The sequence below is a fragment of the Argentina silus genome (genome assembly GCF_951799395.1).
Source record: "Argentina silus genome assembly, chromosome: 12".
Taxonomy (NCBI): Eukaryota; Metazoa; Chordata; class Actinopteri; order Argentiniformes; family Argentinidae; genus Argentina; species Argentina silus.
This window is the reverse complement of record NC_139666.1, coordinates 8,564,296-8,581,039: the sequence shown is the minus strand read 5'-3', so window position 1 is coordinate 8,581,039 and position 16,744 is coordinate 8,564,296. Positions and strand designations below refer to the sequence as shown.

The 16,744-nt window shown below is 42.6% G+C and overlaps 1 protein-coding gene across 2 annotated transcripts in view; it reads left to right on the top strand.

The window, feature by feature from the left end:
• lypd6b (LY6/PLAUR domain containing 6B) overlaps positions 1–5,318 on the top strand; it is a 19,404-nt gene extending 14,086 nt beyond the window's left edge. For both annotated transcript variants that reach the window (XM_083682721.1, XM_083682722.1), the window contains exons 2-5: positions 3,170–3,346; positions 3,467–3,565; positions 3,732–3,862; positions 4,198–5,318. In XM_083682721.1, the coding sequence (XP_083538847.1) occupies positions 3,226–3,346; positions 3,467–3,565; positions 3,732–3,862; positions 4,198–4,371 (525 nt within the window). In that variant the 5' untranslated portion in view covers positions 3,170–3,225 and the 3' untranslated portion in view covers positions 4,372–5,318. The remainder of the gene's footprint in view (positions 1–3,169; positions 3,347–3,466; positions 3,566–3,731; positions 3,863–4,197) is intronic.
• Positions 5,319–16,744: the final 11,426 nt, after the last annotated feature.

The window sequence follows — 16,744 nt, the reverse complement described above, 5'->3', positions numbered from 1 at the left end:
CTTTTGACTCAGCACCAGGTCTATCTAACCACTAGTGCACTCTGTAGCTGACCTGTAACCTTTTCCCATGCCCTCACCTGATATGGCTTTGTAAAGGAGGAAGTGGCTTGTGTCATGTGATATGATAGGCCAGTAATCTCTCCGTCTCAGGCACATGTTTAATCTGCGCTTGCCATGTAGCCAACCCCACTGGGATAGGGAACTACTGTGTCTACTGAGAGCTCCTCCTCCCCTGTAGTTAAAGTGTGTGTGTGTGTGTGTGTGTGTGTGTGTGTGTGTGTGTGTGTGTGTGTGTGTGTGTGTGTGTGTGTGTGTGTGTGAATGGTAATGAGGTGGGCCGGAGAACTAGCTGACACTACCCTGTTAGATAGTGACTGTTCCCATAGCTCCCCCACCTGTTAACCAATCACATCTCTGCAATGTCAGGAAGTTGGGGGGGTCTGTGACCTCTCTGGTACTCTGGGTTACGGAGGGGGTAGCCGGTAGGAAGTGACTTCTAGTGCCTCTTTAAACTAGAGTTCGATATCTACCGCTCACTCTGAACTGTAAGCTGTTCTGTCAAGCAAGGCTTTTCCTCACTCTGTGGATCCAAGAGGATAAGGCCACACATTACAAGTTCTAGGTAAACCTTACTCCTTGTGTTTTGCTGACCAACCTGTTTTGGTGGGGAAAACCCACATTGACAAGTGTTGTTTTTCTCATAGTGACCTGATGTTTGTGATACTTTCAGAGGGGTTTTCCCTACATTCCATATCTAATCAGGCAGTATTGTTTTTTGAGTAATCACCATCTGTGCTTCAATTGTGTTTAAATTCAGATTTGTTGACAATGCCCTGCATGTCTTTCTTGTTTATGGCAATGATATTGTATATATCTTTATATATTAAGCTTTATATATTATATTAAGCTGGTTGATGTGTCCTAAGAACTGTGTCTATATGATAATTCCAGTTAAACTGCCAGTGTGTGTTGGAGCATTGTTTGCTCTGTTGGTTATTGAGGTGACAGTCTAGACACAGGAAGTGATGAAATAAACACCCCCAGTATGGCACCAGGGGGAAATGGGACACATGTAGAAGGAACCTCAATGAAAGCTGTTTCTAGGAAAACGGCTTTGGTTTACCTTGGGGTATACATTTTTGTTGCTGTACTGTATCTTCACAAATGACGCAATATGAACTGTCTCACACTTTTCCCATTCCACAACTGTGTGTTTTCTCCCAGCTGTACTCTGACTCACCCCTGCTCCCCTGAGAGAGTAACTCAAGGTCTGAGGCAAGTTGAGGACCTAAAGATAGCGAAACACTTGTACAAGTGTATGCATGTACCAGCAAATAGCTTAGCCTCAGGGTCACTGGACCTCCAAACCCTCCTGACATACCGTGAATGCTAACCCCTCCAGGTGTCACTGAAGTCTCAAAAGTTTATTTGCTTTGAAAGCTCTGGTTCAACCTCACAGAGAGCTGTAGAGTGTGACTACTGGGAAAGATTGATGGGTGATGGGCTGGCCCCTCTGATTGGTGTGTTCAGTGTTAGTTAGTTTTGTAAAGGAGATAAGAGTGTGTGTGTGTGTGTGTGTGTGTGTGTGTGTGTGTGTGTGTGTGTGTGTGTGTGTGTGTGCGCGCGCGTGATTTCTGCACCCCCCCCCCAGAGGCAGATTATGTAAGGTGGACACAGGTTGCTGTTGACTTACTGTTGACATGGAAACGGTAATCGAGTCTTGCTGCAGTTTCACTGCTGAGTTCCACCAACTTAGCCTGAACATTTCTCCAAATCATTTTCTAAAAGTTGGAAGACCTAACCAACCCAGCCATTTTTTTTTAAATACAGCGTAATGTGCTTGGGTTGCATTTTTGAGGAGCTGTTTATATGGAAGACAAGAGGAAATGGATGAGATGTAATATATAGCTCAAGAGCATTAGATACACAAGCTTAGTTCAGTTCATTACATGCCCTTCCAAGTGACAGGCATAACTAAACAGCTTTAGCCAAGGCGAGACCACTGGCATTCCCTCTGTGTATTTGCTTGTGTTTTCATGACAACAGACAGGGTAACATTCAGTTCTCTGAACAGCTCTGTACAGTATTGCCTTATTCCGCCTGGTTGGTTGATTTAATCATCTTGTATTTGATATTTGAATCATGCGCCTGTCAGGGGCTGTCTGCAACAGAATGCCTGCAGACACTTCTAGCTCTAAAAGATTGCTCATCCTGATCTAAAGTGACAAATTGGAGCCATTTTGACCCGAATCGCAATTATCTGCCAGCTATACTTTCTCTCCTAGGCCTTTGTCATGTGACAGGCGTTAAGCTGTGGCTGCTGTGTGTTCAGGTCACATCATGTCTATTGCTACCCTGGCCGATGTGTGCTATGCTTTTATTAGGCGTGATGTTACCATTAGACGAATGATGCTTGATGACAAATGACTCACATAATACGTGATGTCAGTAACATACAAACCGTGTACTTAGTTTATCAAAAGTTCTAGAGAAGGGACATTGATCACGGTAACACTTTACATGAAGTTGCCCCCAATCCCTGTGTACACTGTGACACTGTAATTACTCTAGTCACACGTGTATTGGCAGAGTTACTACAAAGGTATAGGGGCAACTCAATGTGAAGTGGTACATCGATCTCTCTCAGCCTCTCTTAACATCCACAGGGGTCTCTTGGGTTGAGTATTCACTAACGCCTGCTCAAATAGCAGCTGTTGATCCAGAGGGAGGGATCGCTATTATAGCCCCTCTTAAGAGTCTTTGCAATCCCAGTGTGTCTGAGTCACGTCTCCTGATCTCTCTGATTACCACACCCCACTTACCTGACCTCAGGGTCACCTGCCCAAGGGTTAGGGGTCAGGAGGTCAAAGCCTGAGACAGACCTGAGCCATTGAGCATGTCTCTGTGGTCTTGCCCCCTCAGCTCTGTGGGTTGACCTCCAGGGATCATGTAAACGTGGCAGGGCTATTTAATATGGGGCTATTTAATAACATAGCTATTCTTCTTCTTAGTTTCTCTTCTCAATGTCCGAAAGAAAGTCGACTTTTTCTTGTATTCTTCTTGTTCCTCCCTTTCTCCTATCCAATGAGTATGAGTGAACTTGCAACTGCCACTGTGCTATTTGAGAAAGCCTATATACTGTAGTAATCCTCTCCTTTCTGTATTTCAGGTTTTTGATTGATTGAGAAAGGGAGAGAGAGAGAAAGAGAGAGAGAGTGAGTGAAGATGGCATTCTCCATGACTCTGCACTTCACCACTGCTCTTCATCTCCTGGCTCTGGTGGCCATCTGTGACATGGTGAAAGCTGATCGCATCAACTTCTACAACATCAGACCCCCTGTGGAAGGTGCGTTTCTCTCTTCAACAAGTCAATTTCATAGAATCAAGTGAGTCAATTGTGGCTTAAAAAGGTTAAGAGATGCTGAATGAAAACATGAATTGACACAGAGTGGTCATGTGATTACAGCCACTCCATACCCTAAGAGCTTCAAGTGCTTCACATGTGATCGAGCCCTGGACAATTACAACTGTAACCGCTGGGCTGAGGACAAGTGGTGCCCTCAGAGTGAGTGTTCTCTGTTTCACCCACATATTGTCATGTCCAAGCCCCCCTGTGGTTATACTGTCTGTTTGTCAATGGAACACTATGATAGAAACGTGACTAATTAACTTCTTAAGCAAACCGGTAACCTAGTTATGTGATGTGTCTTCTTTGGTCACCCCTTCTGCAGATACCCAGTTCTGTATGACTGTCCACCACATCAGCAGTCACGGCAAGACCAAGCATGTGTCCAAGAGGTGTGCTGCCCGTGAGGACTGCCATGCTTCGGGCTGTAGACACCACAGGGACACGGGACACACTGTGAGTCTGGCACACAAACTCACACACGCGCAGTAGAACACCCACTATCCTCTGTTCACTGTTATGGTATCAGCTTAAATGGCAATTCTGATCAAACTCAGATGATTGGTGCAATCAATTTGTTCAATACTCGGTTTTATTCCCACGCAGGATATATACACACATGTTGACTAAGCCTCTTTGGATGAAAGACCATTATTTCATACCGTACTTTATCACATACAGTACGATATCATATTGCCATGTCATTACCAAATGACTGTATCGTACTGCCCCTTGTGGCGGTGTGACTTGATTGTGTCACTCAACCCTCTCTCTCCTTCTCCCTCTCCTAGGAGTGTGTGTCTTGCTGTGAGGGTATGATCTGTAACGTGGAGGTCCCCACCAACCACACCAACGCAGTGTTCGCCATGAGGCAGGCCCACAGCGCAGCGCCGTCCTGGGTTAGGAGGACGCAGGGCTGGCTGACGTTACTCACCCTGGGGCTCACTAGACTGGTTCTATTGTGATGCTGCAGTCTGACTCCATCAGAAAAGGTCCCATATATCTCTTTGGGCCTCAGAGGATTGAGTCGACATGTACTGTTCCAGACCTGAGTCCATACGAGCTGGTCTCTGTGAGGCTCACTACATGTACCAGCTCAACATGAATCTCCTGACACTGACGGAGCGAATGTGTGTTGTAACCAAGATGATGGCTATCTATGATTAAGTTGTCACAAGGATCAGTCACGAAGGACTACTGCCATCTCATGACTACTGTCATCTCATGACTACTGTCATCTCATGACTATTACAGCATTGCTTGTATTCACTGTAGCCAAAGGAACTGGAACTAACTATCCATGAAGCCATGGAATTGGCCAGCGGATGTAGATAAAAAGGCATATGATCTGCAGAACCTATGAATGGAGACATAGAATTGGCCCATGGACACAGAGAGAATCATTGCTTCCTGGCCAGGAGAGTGGACTGGTAAAGCAGAGTGGTTACCCTAACAGGTCCAAGGAACTATACAGGGAATAATGTTTGTCCAATGGATGCCCAGTGACTGTTCCCCAACCTCTGGCAAAGCCCAAAACTATGAAGCATGCCGAATCAGAAACTGAGGAGAATCTAAATGTCCGCTTAACATTCTCTGGGATTATTCATTCTTTTGGGAATGTTACGCATGAGTTCACTGTTTGGAATTCCACAGCAGAGAGCACGTAGACCAGAAATATGATACTGGACTTAAAGGAACACAGAAACTGCCATTCATTATGGATCAGGGAGCGCTTTTTACAGTAGTAGACAATATGGACATATTCTGGCGCTTAGCTTATTAATGCCAGTTTGTGATGGCTCAATGTCACAAATAAAATAAATTTTGCACTTGAATGGTCTGTTAGGAAATACTGTTTTTTTTTTTGTTTTTTTTTACAGAACTAGTGAATATCCTGAAATAAAATTGGAAAGGGGGCAATTGATGTGACGTGTTATTTTTGTGTACAAAGATCATATTTCAATATCTAAATAATTGATTAAATAATAGATTTTTTTTTTACCTGACCAATTAGCTAGCTAGCCAATCAGCTAGTTAGCTAGCTAGCACTCACATTAGTAAGCATATGGCTCCATAAATGTTCTGCAGTCTTTCTAGTTAATATGAGATGCTTCACACTTTACAGTGCTTATATTATAGTGTTAATATTATTGTAGTTACACTATTGGGACTACAGTAATCATTGTTATTCTGTTATACTTAGTGGTTATGGTTAGGGTGCGTGTTTTTCAATGGTGAAAAGCTGTAATAACAGATAAGGGCAAGCTGCAATAACAGATAAGGCTATATTCATCTCCACTAAAATAAAGTTTACTTATAAACTATACTGCAGTCTAAGTGATTTAAGAATTGTAATTATTTGGGAGAAGGGTGAAGAAATAGGATGTTGATGTCATTCATTTAGATTTATCAATGCATATGCATCTGAAATAGTCTAAGTCTTAGTCTTTGTGAGACTTTTACTGAAAATTATTAATAGGGAAATAGAGTGGTTACCCCCGAATTTTCATGAGACTTAACAGAGTTATCCTTTTTAAAACATGGTTTAAAAACTGGATTACAATTTTAAACCATCATTAGTTTATAGACACTGTATGAACATACTTGACCATCTGTGTTCAAATTAAAAATATTTTTACTTTAATTTTTCCATCTCTTAACTCTTGAAAACCTTATACTGTATGCCCAAGAATGAACAGGTGTCGCTGTGAATTATATAATTGAAAAGGCACCCAAAAGGGAGCCATATTTAGACACCCTCAAACTACAGTAAGAACTAACTTATGCTTTTCATAAAAAATATTATCAACTCACACTACTTTCGTAGGGGAGTTTTACAACATTTGGCTTAATGACATTAAAGTGTGACATTTCAATCACCAAGTCCAAGATTTGATTATCTCTAATTGGACCTCTGACATGGCAAAAGACCCCTTTCTTTGATGTGGTGGCGTGTTGCTCATCAGAACATCAATATAGACGCCAGCATGTGAGGCTCACTCCCCAGGCTGTGTTTTGCCTTAGTTATGCTGGCTAGGTTATGTCTCTTTAAAACTGGAGATATCGCAGAAAAAATGCTGTGTGTCATGTGATAGATATCGTCTCTAATGGCTCGAACAGTATCCCTTTGATTACTGTACAGTTTATTGGGTTGTTTGCTATAACCCACACACAAACATGGTTGACATTCCAGGCAGTCTTATCATTGACCAAAATGAATTTGTCACAAAACATGAAAAGTACATTGATTTATGGTCCATTGATGACTTCCCATGATTTGCCATAAAATGTTGTTTGTTTCATTTCTTTCTAGTGTCTGTCCAGTGGGACTGCACGTCTCCATTTAAATAGCAACGTCTAAGTGTAATTAAATGAGATGTATGAGGTATCGGAGAGGGGTGCTCACATCCTTAGGAAGTTCCACCTGAAACAGATTATATTAAACAATGAACAATATCCCAAAGAAGAGAGATTGAAATGTGTCCTGTTGATCTGCATATTCATGTTGTGGTAGTGTTTATGTGAGGTAGGAGGAGGGTCATTGTGAGTAGCTTTACCTGTTTGCTTTCTTTTCTATGGAGTGTTTTGGAATGTCGCTCGCAGCGAAGACCTTGCGTGACAGATGAGTATTGTGATGGATCGGCCCTCTCCACCAAAACACCCCTATCCAGGGAGAACATTGCCAGCAGGGGCCTCACCTGCACACAGGCCTTGCGTGTACCATGAAGGGGGTGTTGATGGGACTGTCAAAACAGACTTTCACATCCTAAAAATAAGGCCCGAAGGGAACTTTTATAATTTCTTCTCAGTCTGTTTTTTTCTAAAACAAGCAGTGTTACATAATCGCTGGAAAACATGCTCTTAAAATAATGAGACATATAGTGTTAGAATTGTGAAAGATAAAATTGAATGTGTAAGTGTGTGACTATTGTATTTATGGGTGTTTGTGTATGTGTTTGTGTGTTTGTGAATGTGTGCTTGTCTGTGTGTGTGTGTGTGTGTGTGTGTGTGTGTGTGTGTGTGTGTTTGCGTGCATGCATGTATGTATGCATAAGTGGGGGATGGGTATCCATTGTCAGACCAGAGACCAGTGAAAGTGTGTGTCTATGTCTGTGTGTGTTTTGGCCTTGCAAAAGAGGCCCCACCGGACAGTCGTTGACTCTTTGTGTGTGTGTGTGTGTCTGTGTGTGTGTGTGTGTGTGTGTGTGTGTGTGTCTGTGTGTCTGTGTGTGTGTGTGTGTGTGTGTGTGTGTGTTTGTGTGTGTGTGCGTGCATATGTGTGTGTGTGTGTGTATGAGTGCGTGCGAGCGTGTGTATGTCTGTGTGTGTGTGTGTGTGTGTGTGTGTGTGCTGTTTGCTCTAGCGTCTGCTCTCTTTGTTCTGGCTTTATTAGGCATGAAGCTGGAGCCTGTCGCTTTCTGCCCTCTCAGAGTCATCCGCCTCACAAAGGCCCAGTGACGCTCTACCCAAAGTACCCCACACACCTCCAACAACACCCCACCCCACCCCCACCCACTCCCGCCACCCCCTCCCCCAAGAGAGGCCCCTGATGGCTGCATTCTGCTCCTGCAGTTTACTGTCAGCAGTTGAAGGAGTTATGAAGAATGTATTACCAGCTCAGATTAAACTGCTCATGGATTGGATGGATCCTGAGGTACTGGGATACCTCTTAGTGTGATGCTACTAACAGAGATGTTTCCTCCACAGTGTTTTCCACAATCCACAATTTTGTATTCAAAATATACTTATACTGTTGAAAGTGATCTACTGGTAGATTTTGCATAGCAACGCTCGCTACAGAGGACGTTAAGTTATCATGCCTAGACCACTCTCTATGCAATCCCCTATTCAATTAAACTTGATCAAATTATTAAATTATCCATCCTTGAAGCACAGTATTAGATTATATGTAAATGTTAAGTTATGAAAAACTAATAAATGGATTGAAAATAACATTTATTTGGCATTAGCTCATTCCTATCTAATAGATCTTTTGGTTGTTGGCGCCACCGAGATTTGAGGCACATTGAAGGCGTTGGTGCCTTAGATGATTAGAAATTGTCCCTTAGGAAACCATAATCAGAATTGAGTTATGTCTCAGAACGCTACTGTAATGAAATGGTCCAGGCAAGACGCCACGCCACGCTTGAATGCCCCGTGGTATGCTTGCCAATGCTTTCACCTCCTCTCCCCTCTCTCTCTCTCTCTTTTAACTGAATACTCTCTCTCCCTCTCTTTCTCTCTCTCTCTCTCTCTCTCTCTCTCTCTCTCTCTCTCTCTCTCTCTCTCTCACCCTCTCTCTCTGATCTTACAGCCCTCTAAAAGGGATATCACTTACCCCCACTCTCATGTCTAAGAGCAAATCTGACCATTTACCCTCAGTAGACAATGTTTCAACCTCCCCTATACGAGGTCTTATCTTACAGTTGGCAGTATTGGTTGGCTTGGTTACCTAACAATATCTATTGTCTCTTTGTGTTTACACGGTGACGGCCAATCAGGGATTAAAATTCCACTCTGAGGGCAGAGTTCACTGTGCTAATTGGCTCCTGCGTTTCAGAGGGAGGGATCCTAACACTTTGTTCTGTTGAGGGGATCTTAGGCTTTAAGCTGAGCCTCAAAGGCAGGCCAAACCCCAGAGCGACTCTCACCAAAGAGGGGACAGGAACTCTAATGACTGGAAAGGTCTGCTGATGGAATGGGGTGGTGTGTGTGTGTGTGTCTGTGTGTGTGTGTGTGTGTGTGTGTGTGTGTGTGTGTGTGTGTGTGTGTGTGTGTGTGTGTGTGTGTGTGTGTGTGTGTGCGTGTCAGGGTGTGGGTCTGTGTGTGTGTGGGGGGGGGGTTTCAATAGCTTATAGCTGAACACATGTTTGCATTAGTGGTTGTATTCGAATAGAATTATATTATTACATGATATACTTAGCACCGTTCTATGAAATATCTATATAGATGACATGGATGGTGTGATACAGTATGTAGAGTCTATGTGTATAGAGTATCTACTGCCCATTGTTTGCTCAGTCCTGGCTGTCAGTTTCAGCTCATCACTCTCCGGTTTCATAGTAAAACTGTGCCAGTGGTTCACTAATGCACCTTCCCAGTCCCCTCAGTATGTATTATTGATAGTAATGGTGGAGGTCCGTGCTCTCCCAACCCAGCGCCTCTATAAACCAAACCCCCTCATTAATGTTTGATATAGGTGTGTGGTGTGTGGCGTGTGGCGTGTGGCGTGTGGCGTGTGGCGTGAGATCACCAGGTGAAAGTGAACAGTCCCCTCAGACCCCTCAGAAATGTCTCTGATATTTGTCTTGTAATTCAATCTCTTTGAAGTATTTTAAATATGTTTTGTGTGATACACTGCACTACGATGTAGGATTCATACACTGGAATGTACATTCATACACTGGAATTCATAAATTTTTGGAATGTACATAAACCTTTCGTTCTCCTCAATGGTTTGGCACTCAGGATCAGTGTGACAGACTGCACTGACATGTTTGATCTGGTTCTACAGGTCTTCTCTCCTGTCACCAGCCACGTCCCTGGCATCAACACATGGTGTCTGGGTTTGTCATCTCAGCTAACCCTAACCCTAACCCTCACCCTAACCCTTCAGAACCAAGGCTCAGGGCTTGGAGGATCCAGCGGAGAGGGGTCACGGCCCTCCAGCCCACCCTAAAGAGAGGCCTTCATGTCTGGGGTGGCAGTAGCAGGTCAGGTCAGGTCTGGGAGTGGAGGGTCTGGATCTCCCTTGTAGTGTAATGAAAACACTGACCACTCAAGGCTTGTCTCAGACCTCAGAGCTAACCCTGTGATCTGCTTTACGCAGCCCCATCATTCACTCCCAGCAGGAGAGCTCCTGTGATGTCAGAAGTCCAAAACCTCCCGCTGGTTACTCAGGACTGGTCGTGTGTGTCACTGATGGGGCTCCATTCAGAGACAGGTTAGATGGCTGATTGCTGTCGGTGTGAACAGAGAAACAGAGAAACAGCAGCTACTCAACCCCAGTCTCAGATCACAGGCATCTCTCTCTGTCTTTAAAGGGACATTATTATTGTATTGTATTATACACACTCTTTGGGGGGAAAAAAAGTGTTCTGATTAAAATGGAAGGAGGGAAAATAAGATAAGATTATTAAGATTAAGACAGAATAATATATGCCATTTAGCTGACGCTTTTATCCAAAGCGACTTACATTGCAGTGAGTGCACACATTTCAGTATATATGGTCCCAGCTGGAATCAAACCCACAACCTAAGTGTTGTTGGCGCCATGCTCTACCAACTGAGCCACAGAGGACCAGAGTTCCAGATGGTCCTGGCAGTCCATCTCTTTTATAAGGTATGAAAGTCACACCCAAAGCGGAGGCTATTTTTTTTTTTTAAGCATTGGTTGCTGATGGATGGACTGGGTCCCGCGGCAGGATAATTTTCATCCACCCCTCCCCTTCAAGAGTACATGTGTCTCGTGTCTTATAGGGGGAAATATCAAAGATGGCTATCTTAATCTCTTGTCCCGACTTAGTTGTGGGAATTTCCAGTTAGTGGATTCAAATCTGTTGTCTGCATCAGCCACATTAGAACTTATTAAGGAGTTCCTTTGTATCTTTTGATATTATTCAAGAAGCATCGTGACTGAAACTGAATTCTATCTCCTTTAGTATCTCTCTCTTTCTCTCCCACTCTCCGCTTTCATCCTTTGTCCCCTCTCTCTCTCTCTCTCTCTCTCTCTGTCTCTGTCTCTGTCTCTCTCTCTCTCTCTGTCTCTGTCTCTGTCTCTCTCTGTCTCTCTCTCTCTCTCTCTCTCTCTCTCTCTCTCTGTCTCTGTCTCTGTCTCTGTCTCTGTCTCTCTCTCTCTCTGTCTCTGTCTCTCTCTCTCTCTCTCTCTCTCTCTCTCTCTCTCTCTCTCTCTCTGTCCCTCTCTCCCATGTGTTTCTCTCCCATGTGTTTTGCCACCCAGCATGTCTTTGATGTTCATGGACAGGGCACAAGGTGCTGGCCACAAACTAAGCTCCCCCCACTGGGATCACAGGGTGGCATGACCCCTGTCTGATCCAGGTCACAAGACAGGTGGCTCATACCACTCACAGTTTGGAGAGTGGGACTTGTTTGGGCTACTTAGATCGTTAGATCATGTTTGGGCTCCTTAGATGTGCCTGAACTGCAGTACAGGATCCTCTTTTACACATTAATGTCAGAAGGTCTTCAGAAGTTATCAAAAGTTTCAACTGTTGATAACAGTTTGTCTTTGGGTATTAACACTAATGGTATTTTTTTTAGTGGGAATCTGTATCAGTAAGGGGTCAGATGTCAAAGGGTTAGGCACTTCAAATAAACATTTTTTAATTAACTTTTTTTTACATTTACATTTATGGCATTTAGCAGACGCCTTTATCCAAAGCGACTTACAACAATGCATCTGCTTCAGTAAGTGAATCATCTATCCAACAGTCATCATAAGACAAAGTAATCACACCAGGGGCCTTTGGCAGTCATAATGCCAGTAGGCTATATATATATATATATATAATTTTTTATTTATTTATTTTTATTATGTATTTTATTACCAGGAGAGAACTTGTACAGGGGGGTAGCAGGGGTGAAGAGGTCTCAGGGTTGGGGTTAGGGTTAGTATGGGGGGGGGGGGGTAGTGAGGGTGAAGCGGTCTTTAGGAGAGACTGTTAAGATGTAGCTTGAAGAGATGGGTTTTCAATCTACGGTGGAAAATATGATTTCATAATTAATATAATGATAATAATTGATCATAATTGATAATAATTAATAAAATGATAATAATTAATATAATGACAATTAATAATATGATAATTAATATGAACATTTGAATGATCATGAAGACATGGCAGCTGAGGTGTATTCACCAGAGTTTGGTATACAGAGTGATGCTGTTAGCCTGAACATGCTTGCCCTTCGGAAGTGTTGACAGGGGAGGGTAGGGGTGTTGGCACTGGCTTCCCCTGCCTAGGGCCCTCTCTCTACAGCTCTGCTCTGATGTGTGGACAAAACACTTGATTACACCCACACACATTCACACACACACACACACACACACACACACACACACACACACACACACACACACACACACACACACACACACACACGCAGACACACACACACACACACACACACACACACACACACACACACACACACACACGCCTCAGGCTCTGAAGATTAACTCAGGTTTAAATGTGTCAGAAAGGTGTGGAAAGCAAAGCGAAGAAACGGAAGAGGTCACTTGAAAGTGTGCTTGACATCAGGAACCATCCTCACTTCCAACTATTTCGCAAATACACAGCAATGACAATGAAATTTAAAAACATTTTAGAGTGTAAATATCAAACTTCAATGAGGCTGGATTTGGCTGTTTTGAACCTACATGACAAACACAAGAGTTATAGAGTAAAATATAGAGTTTTATCCCTCCTTTATCATGCAGTGGCGAACATAGTGCACTTCAAAACAGGGGGATGAGTCCAGCTCTAGTGTCTGATACACAGATAGCAAGTGTAATGCCTATACGGTCATGGACATCCACAGTCTGCACTTAGAGTCTGTCTTTAAGTGGAAGGGGTGGACCTGAGCTCTGGCCTGGGCTGGCCTGGGTTGGCTAGAGCTAGTGTGGGCTGGCGTGGGCTGGCGTGGGCTGGCCTGTGCTGTATGACTTGTGTGTTGATGTTTCAGGCCATATGAATGGGCCTCTGTCTGCAGGCGTGTCCTCCTCACTGTCTCCATTGTCTCCTCTGATTGACAGGCCAGCCGCTGATAAAGCAAATGGACATGCTATAGGTATAGCCTATCAGAGGACAGCAGCACCCCCCTCTCTCAGGAGCCAAATACATGTATAGTTTTATCTTAAATTCCATTCTCTAGAAAAAAAAATTGGAATAAACATGATAGGGCTGAAAACAGCCCAGTCTGTCCTTCCAGCATACCACCTCTCAACTTGGTATTTATCATATATTTCCACAGTGGAAAAATTACACACTTTTGGGGCACTTAGTGGCGTAGCACACTAATGTACAGTACATACCACATAATCTCAAGGTTCCTGGTTTGATTCCGACCCTCGACACGTCTAGCATGTCATCCATCCTGTCAATCTCTACTGTCTCTATCCCAATAAAGCAGAAATGCCTACTAAAAAAAACTACCTTCTAAAAAAAATATGCACTTTTAGTTGACAAGTTAAATACAATGTTTTAAAAAAGACTGTAAGCATCAATGCAGTTGATGCTGTTTTGATGGTTAGGGTTAGCTGCTGAATGCTGTCATATTCTTGAGTTTAGTAATTTTGAAGCAGGCATTCTGAAACACACTGCCAAGGATACATCTATGTTATGTCATGCTTGCCAGAGGTGATGTGATTAGCTTATAGGATTTGACTCAATTAGCGGGTTTTCCTCATGAGAGGTAGAGGTCTATTGAAATACACCAGTCATGGAAGTGGCTCTGGACAGCCATAGTGACAGCCACAATATTACATATATGCCATTTAGCTGACGCTTTTATCCAATGCAGCTTACATTGCAGTGAATGCATACATTTTTCAGTATATATGGTCCCAGCGGGAATCAACCCTACAATCTTAGCGTTGTTAACACCATGCTCTACCAACTGAGCCACAGAGGACCACAATATAATTCAAAGTACAACCAAACCAGAGATTCAAAGTGTAAAGAGAAAGAACAGCCAGCCTCCATATTCTCACATTTTGTACGTGGTTTTGAGAATGAGAGAACCCTGCCAAAGCTGTACATGTTTTTCAGAGCACAATGTGAATCTATCCTCATCTCTCATCTTCTATTCCTCTGATTCTTTCTTCTCATCCCCCCCCCTTCTCTCTCTCTCTCTGTCTCTTCTCTCTTTTATCCTGAAGTGAAATAATTCCTATCTTGAGGCTGGGCCTCCACCATCCTCACTTCCCCATTAGATGACACCTGATCCCCAGGTAGGAGGTTGTAATTATGGGAAATGGCTGTTTTTTAGATCTTAACTTCAAGTGGAACCCAGTCATGCTTGAAATGTGTACATGGAACCGATGATCTATCTGACTACAGTCGGATTCCATGACAGAAAGACAAGTGCATGGAGTGGAAAGGAATGTAGGCAAAATGTGATATGTGATATATGTGATATAAAAGATATTTAAAAAAATAATATATATATGCCATTTAGCTGATGCTTTTATCCAAAGTGACTTACATTGCAGTGAGTACATACATTTCAGTATATATGGTCCCAGCAGGAATCAAACCCACAACCTAAGCATTGTTAGCGCCATGCTCTACCAACTGAGTCACAGAGGACCACAACATCTGTACTTTATGCCATGTACACTTTGTACACAAGCAAACACACCATTTTGCCAACTCCTGTTCCGTGTTTATAGTTGAACGTCTCAAATACATATTGGGTTATTTCCCAAACTGAGATCCCAAAGTTGATAATGAAAATAATGGTCATTTGATTTGGTTCGGAGAATCCCCCATATCGGTCATAAATTACATTTTGTGAAAACAACAGTGTGATGCATGTCTATTTCTCACATTATAAACTTGGTAGGCTACTCTTAAGGGATGAAGGTAATCTGAGGTTACTGGGGTATATATTAAATTTGACTCTCTAAAAGCATAACGTTTTCAGCATGTGACAACAAACTGCGGTTTCCTAATTAGGTTTACAGGCTGGAAAACAGTTTGACTGAACTGTAGTGAATAGCTGCTCTGAGATGATTTACATCGAACACATCAAAACTATTATGAGTGACTGAATGACTCATGGTCATAATAATATTAATACATAGCATAATGATGTTAATACATAGATTTATATTACATTAACATCTGTCCTTTGCCAAGGCAAATACACCCCAATTTGGATCAAAAGCCTTTTCTAATGTTTAATCTTCACCATTTATCACTAACAACAGGATACGACATTCCTCATCATTTCACAACATGTTCAAGACTAGACCCAGCGAACCACCAAGTTCACCAGTTCAATGCAAGAGAAAATGATCCCTTCCCTTATGGGACAATACAGCCATCTATCCATCAACGCTTCCATCAAATAACACGACTTTCATACACAAACAGTTCCGTTCCTCTGACTCTTATATCCGCTCATCGCAAATCAAACTCTAAACCCCAGACTTAAAGTAAGACCCGGGCACACTCTCTTTGAAGTAGCTGTATCTTTAGGCAGACTGTTTTATGTGTCCTTGATTTATTTATTTATCAAGAGCTTGCACACTCCCCCGTAGTTTCCCCAAAAGAACCTGGGCTTAAAATGCATGAACAGGACTTACATAATGCCCCCATTATGTCAGTGTAGATACAACTTTTACACTGTGCAATATGGTAATATAAAACAAACAATACAAGGTCTTTTATATGTTTCTGTATATTCATATCTTGTTACTCTGGTCCCATAACACAATTGTTGTGGCATATGATATATTATGCAATACACCTGCTTTTCCACATTTAGGACACATGCATACACACATAAATGAAAACATAAACATAAACATAAACATTAACATTAACACACACACACACACACACACACACACACACACACACACACACACACACTCTCTCTCTCTCTTACACACACACACACACACACACACACACACACACTCTCTCTCTCTCTCTCTCTCTCTCACACACACACACACACACACACACACACACACGCACAGGGACGCTTTTATAATTTGAGTATATTTACATAGCAGGGTAAATTCACGAGTACACTATAAATGCAGAGAATAATGTCAGTGTTCATTATTGATGCCATCTTTTCTCATGACCGATGGAGGGCGTTGCACTTAGAAAGAGTCATTGAAGTTTTTCCTTAATCACTAAAATTGATCACTAAAATTGGTGTATGTGAATTCAGTTGGCGGCTGGACTCATGAGGTGCGTTTGAGAATTCAATTCAAGGTAAAATAGGTAAGTTAGGTTCCAAGGTTGTAAAATTGACAACAAAACGATCAACTCAAGCATATTGCTTGAACTTTCTTCTGTTTAAGCATAGCATAGATGAACGCAGCATGTTTTTAATGATTCAGACTGAATACGAAGTAATAAGCAAAAAGGGAAAGTGAGGTGGAAGGTTTTCCACTGCCAAATATTGGCATATTGAGATGCGCAGCCTATTGGGACCGTCCCAGACTGTATTGAACACGCCTACCGCGACCTCTGATAGGACCGGAGTGGCAATTCATCCTAAACACCCGTCAACTAATGTATTCCATTTCAAGACGTTCAAAGAGTCATAGAGCCAATACAACGACGGACAATAATC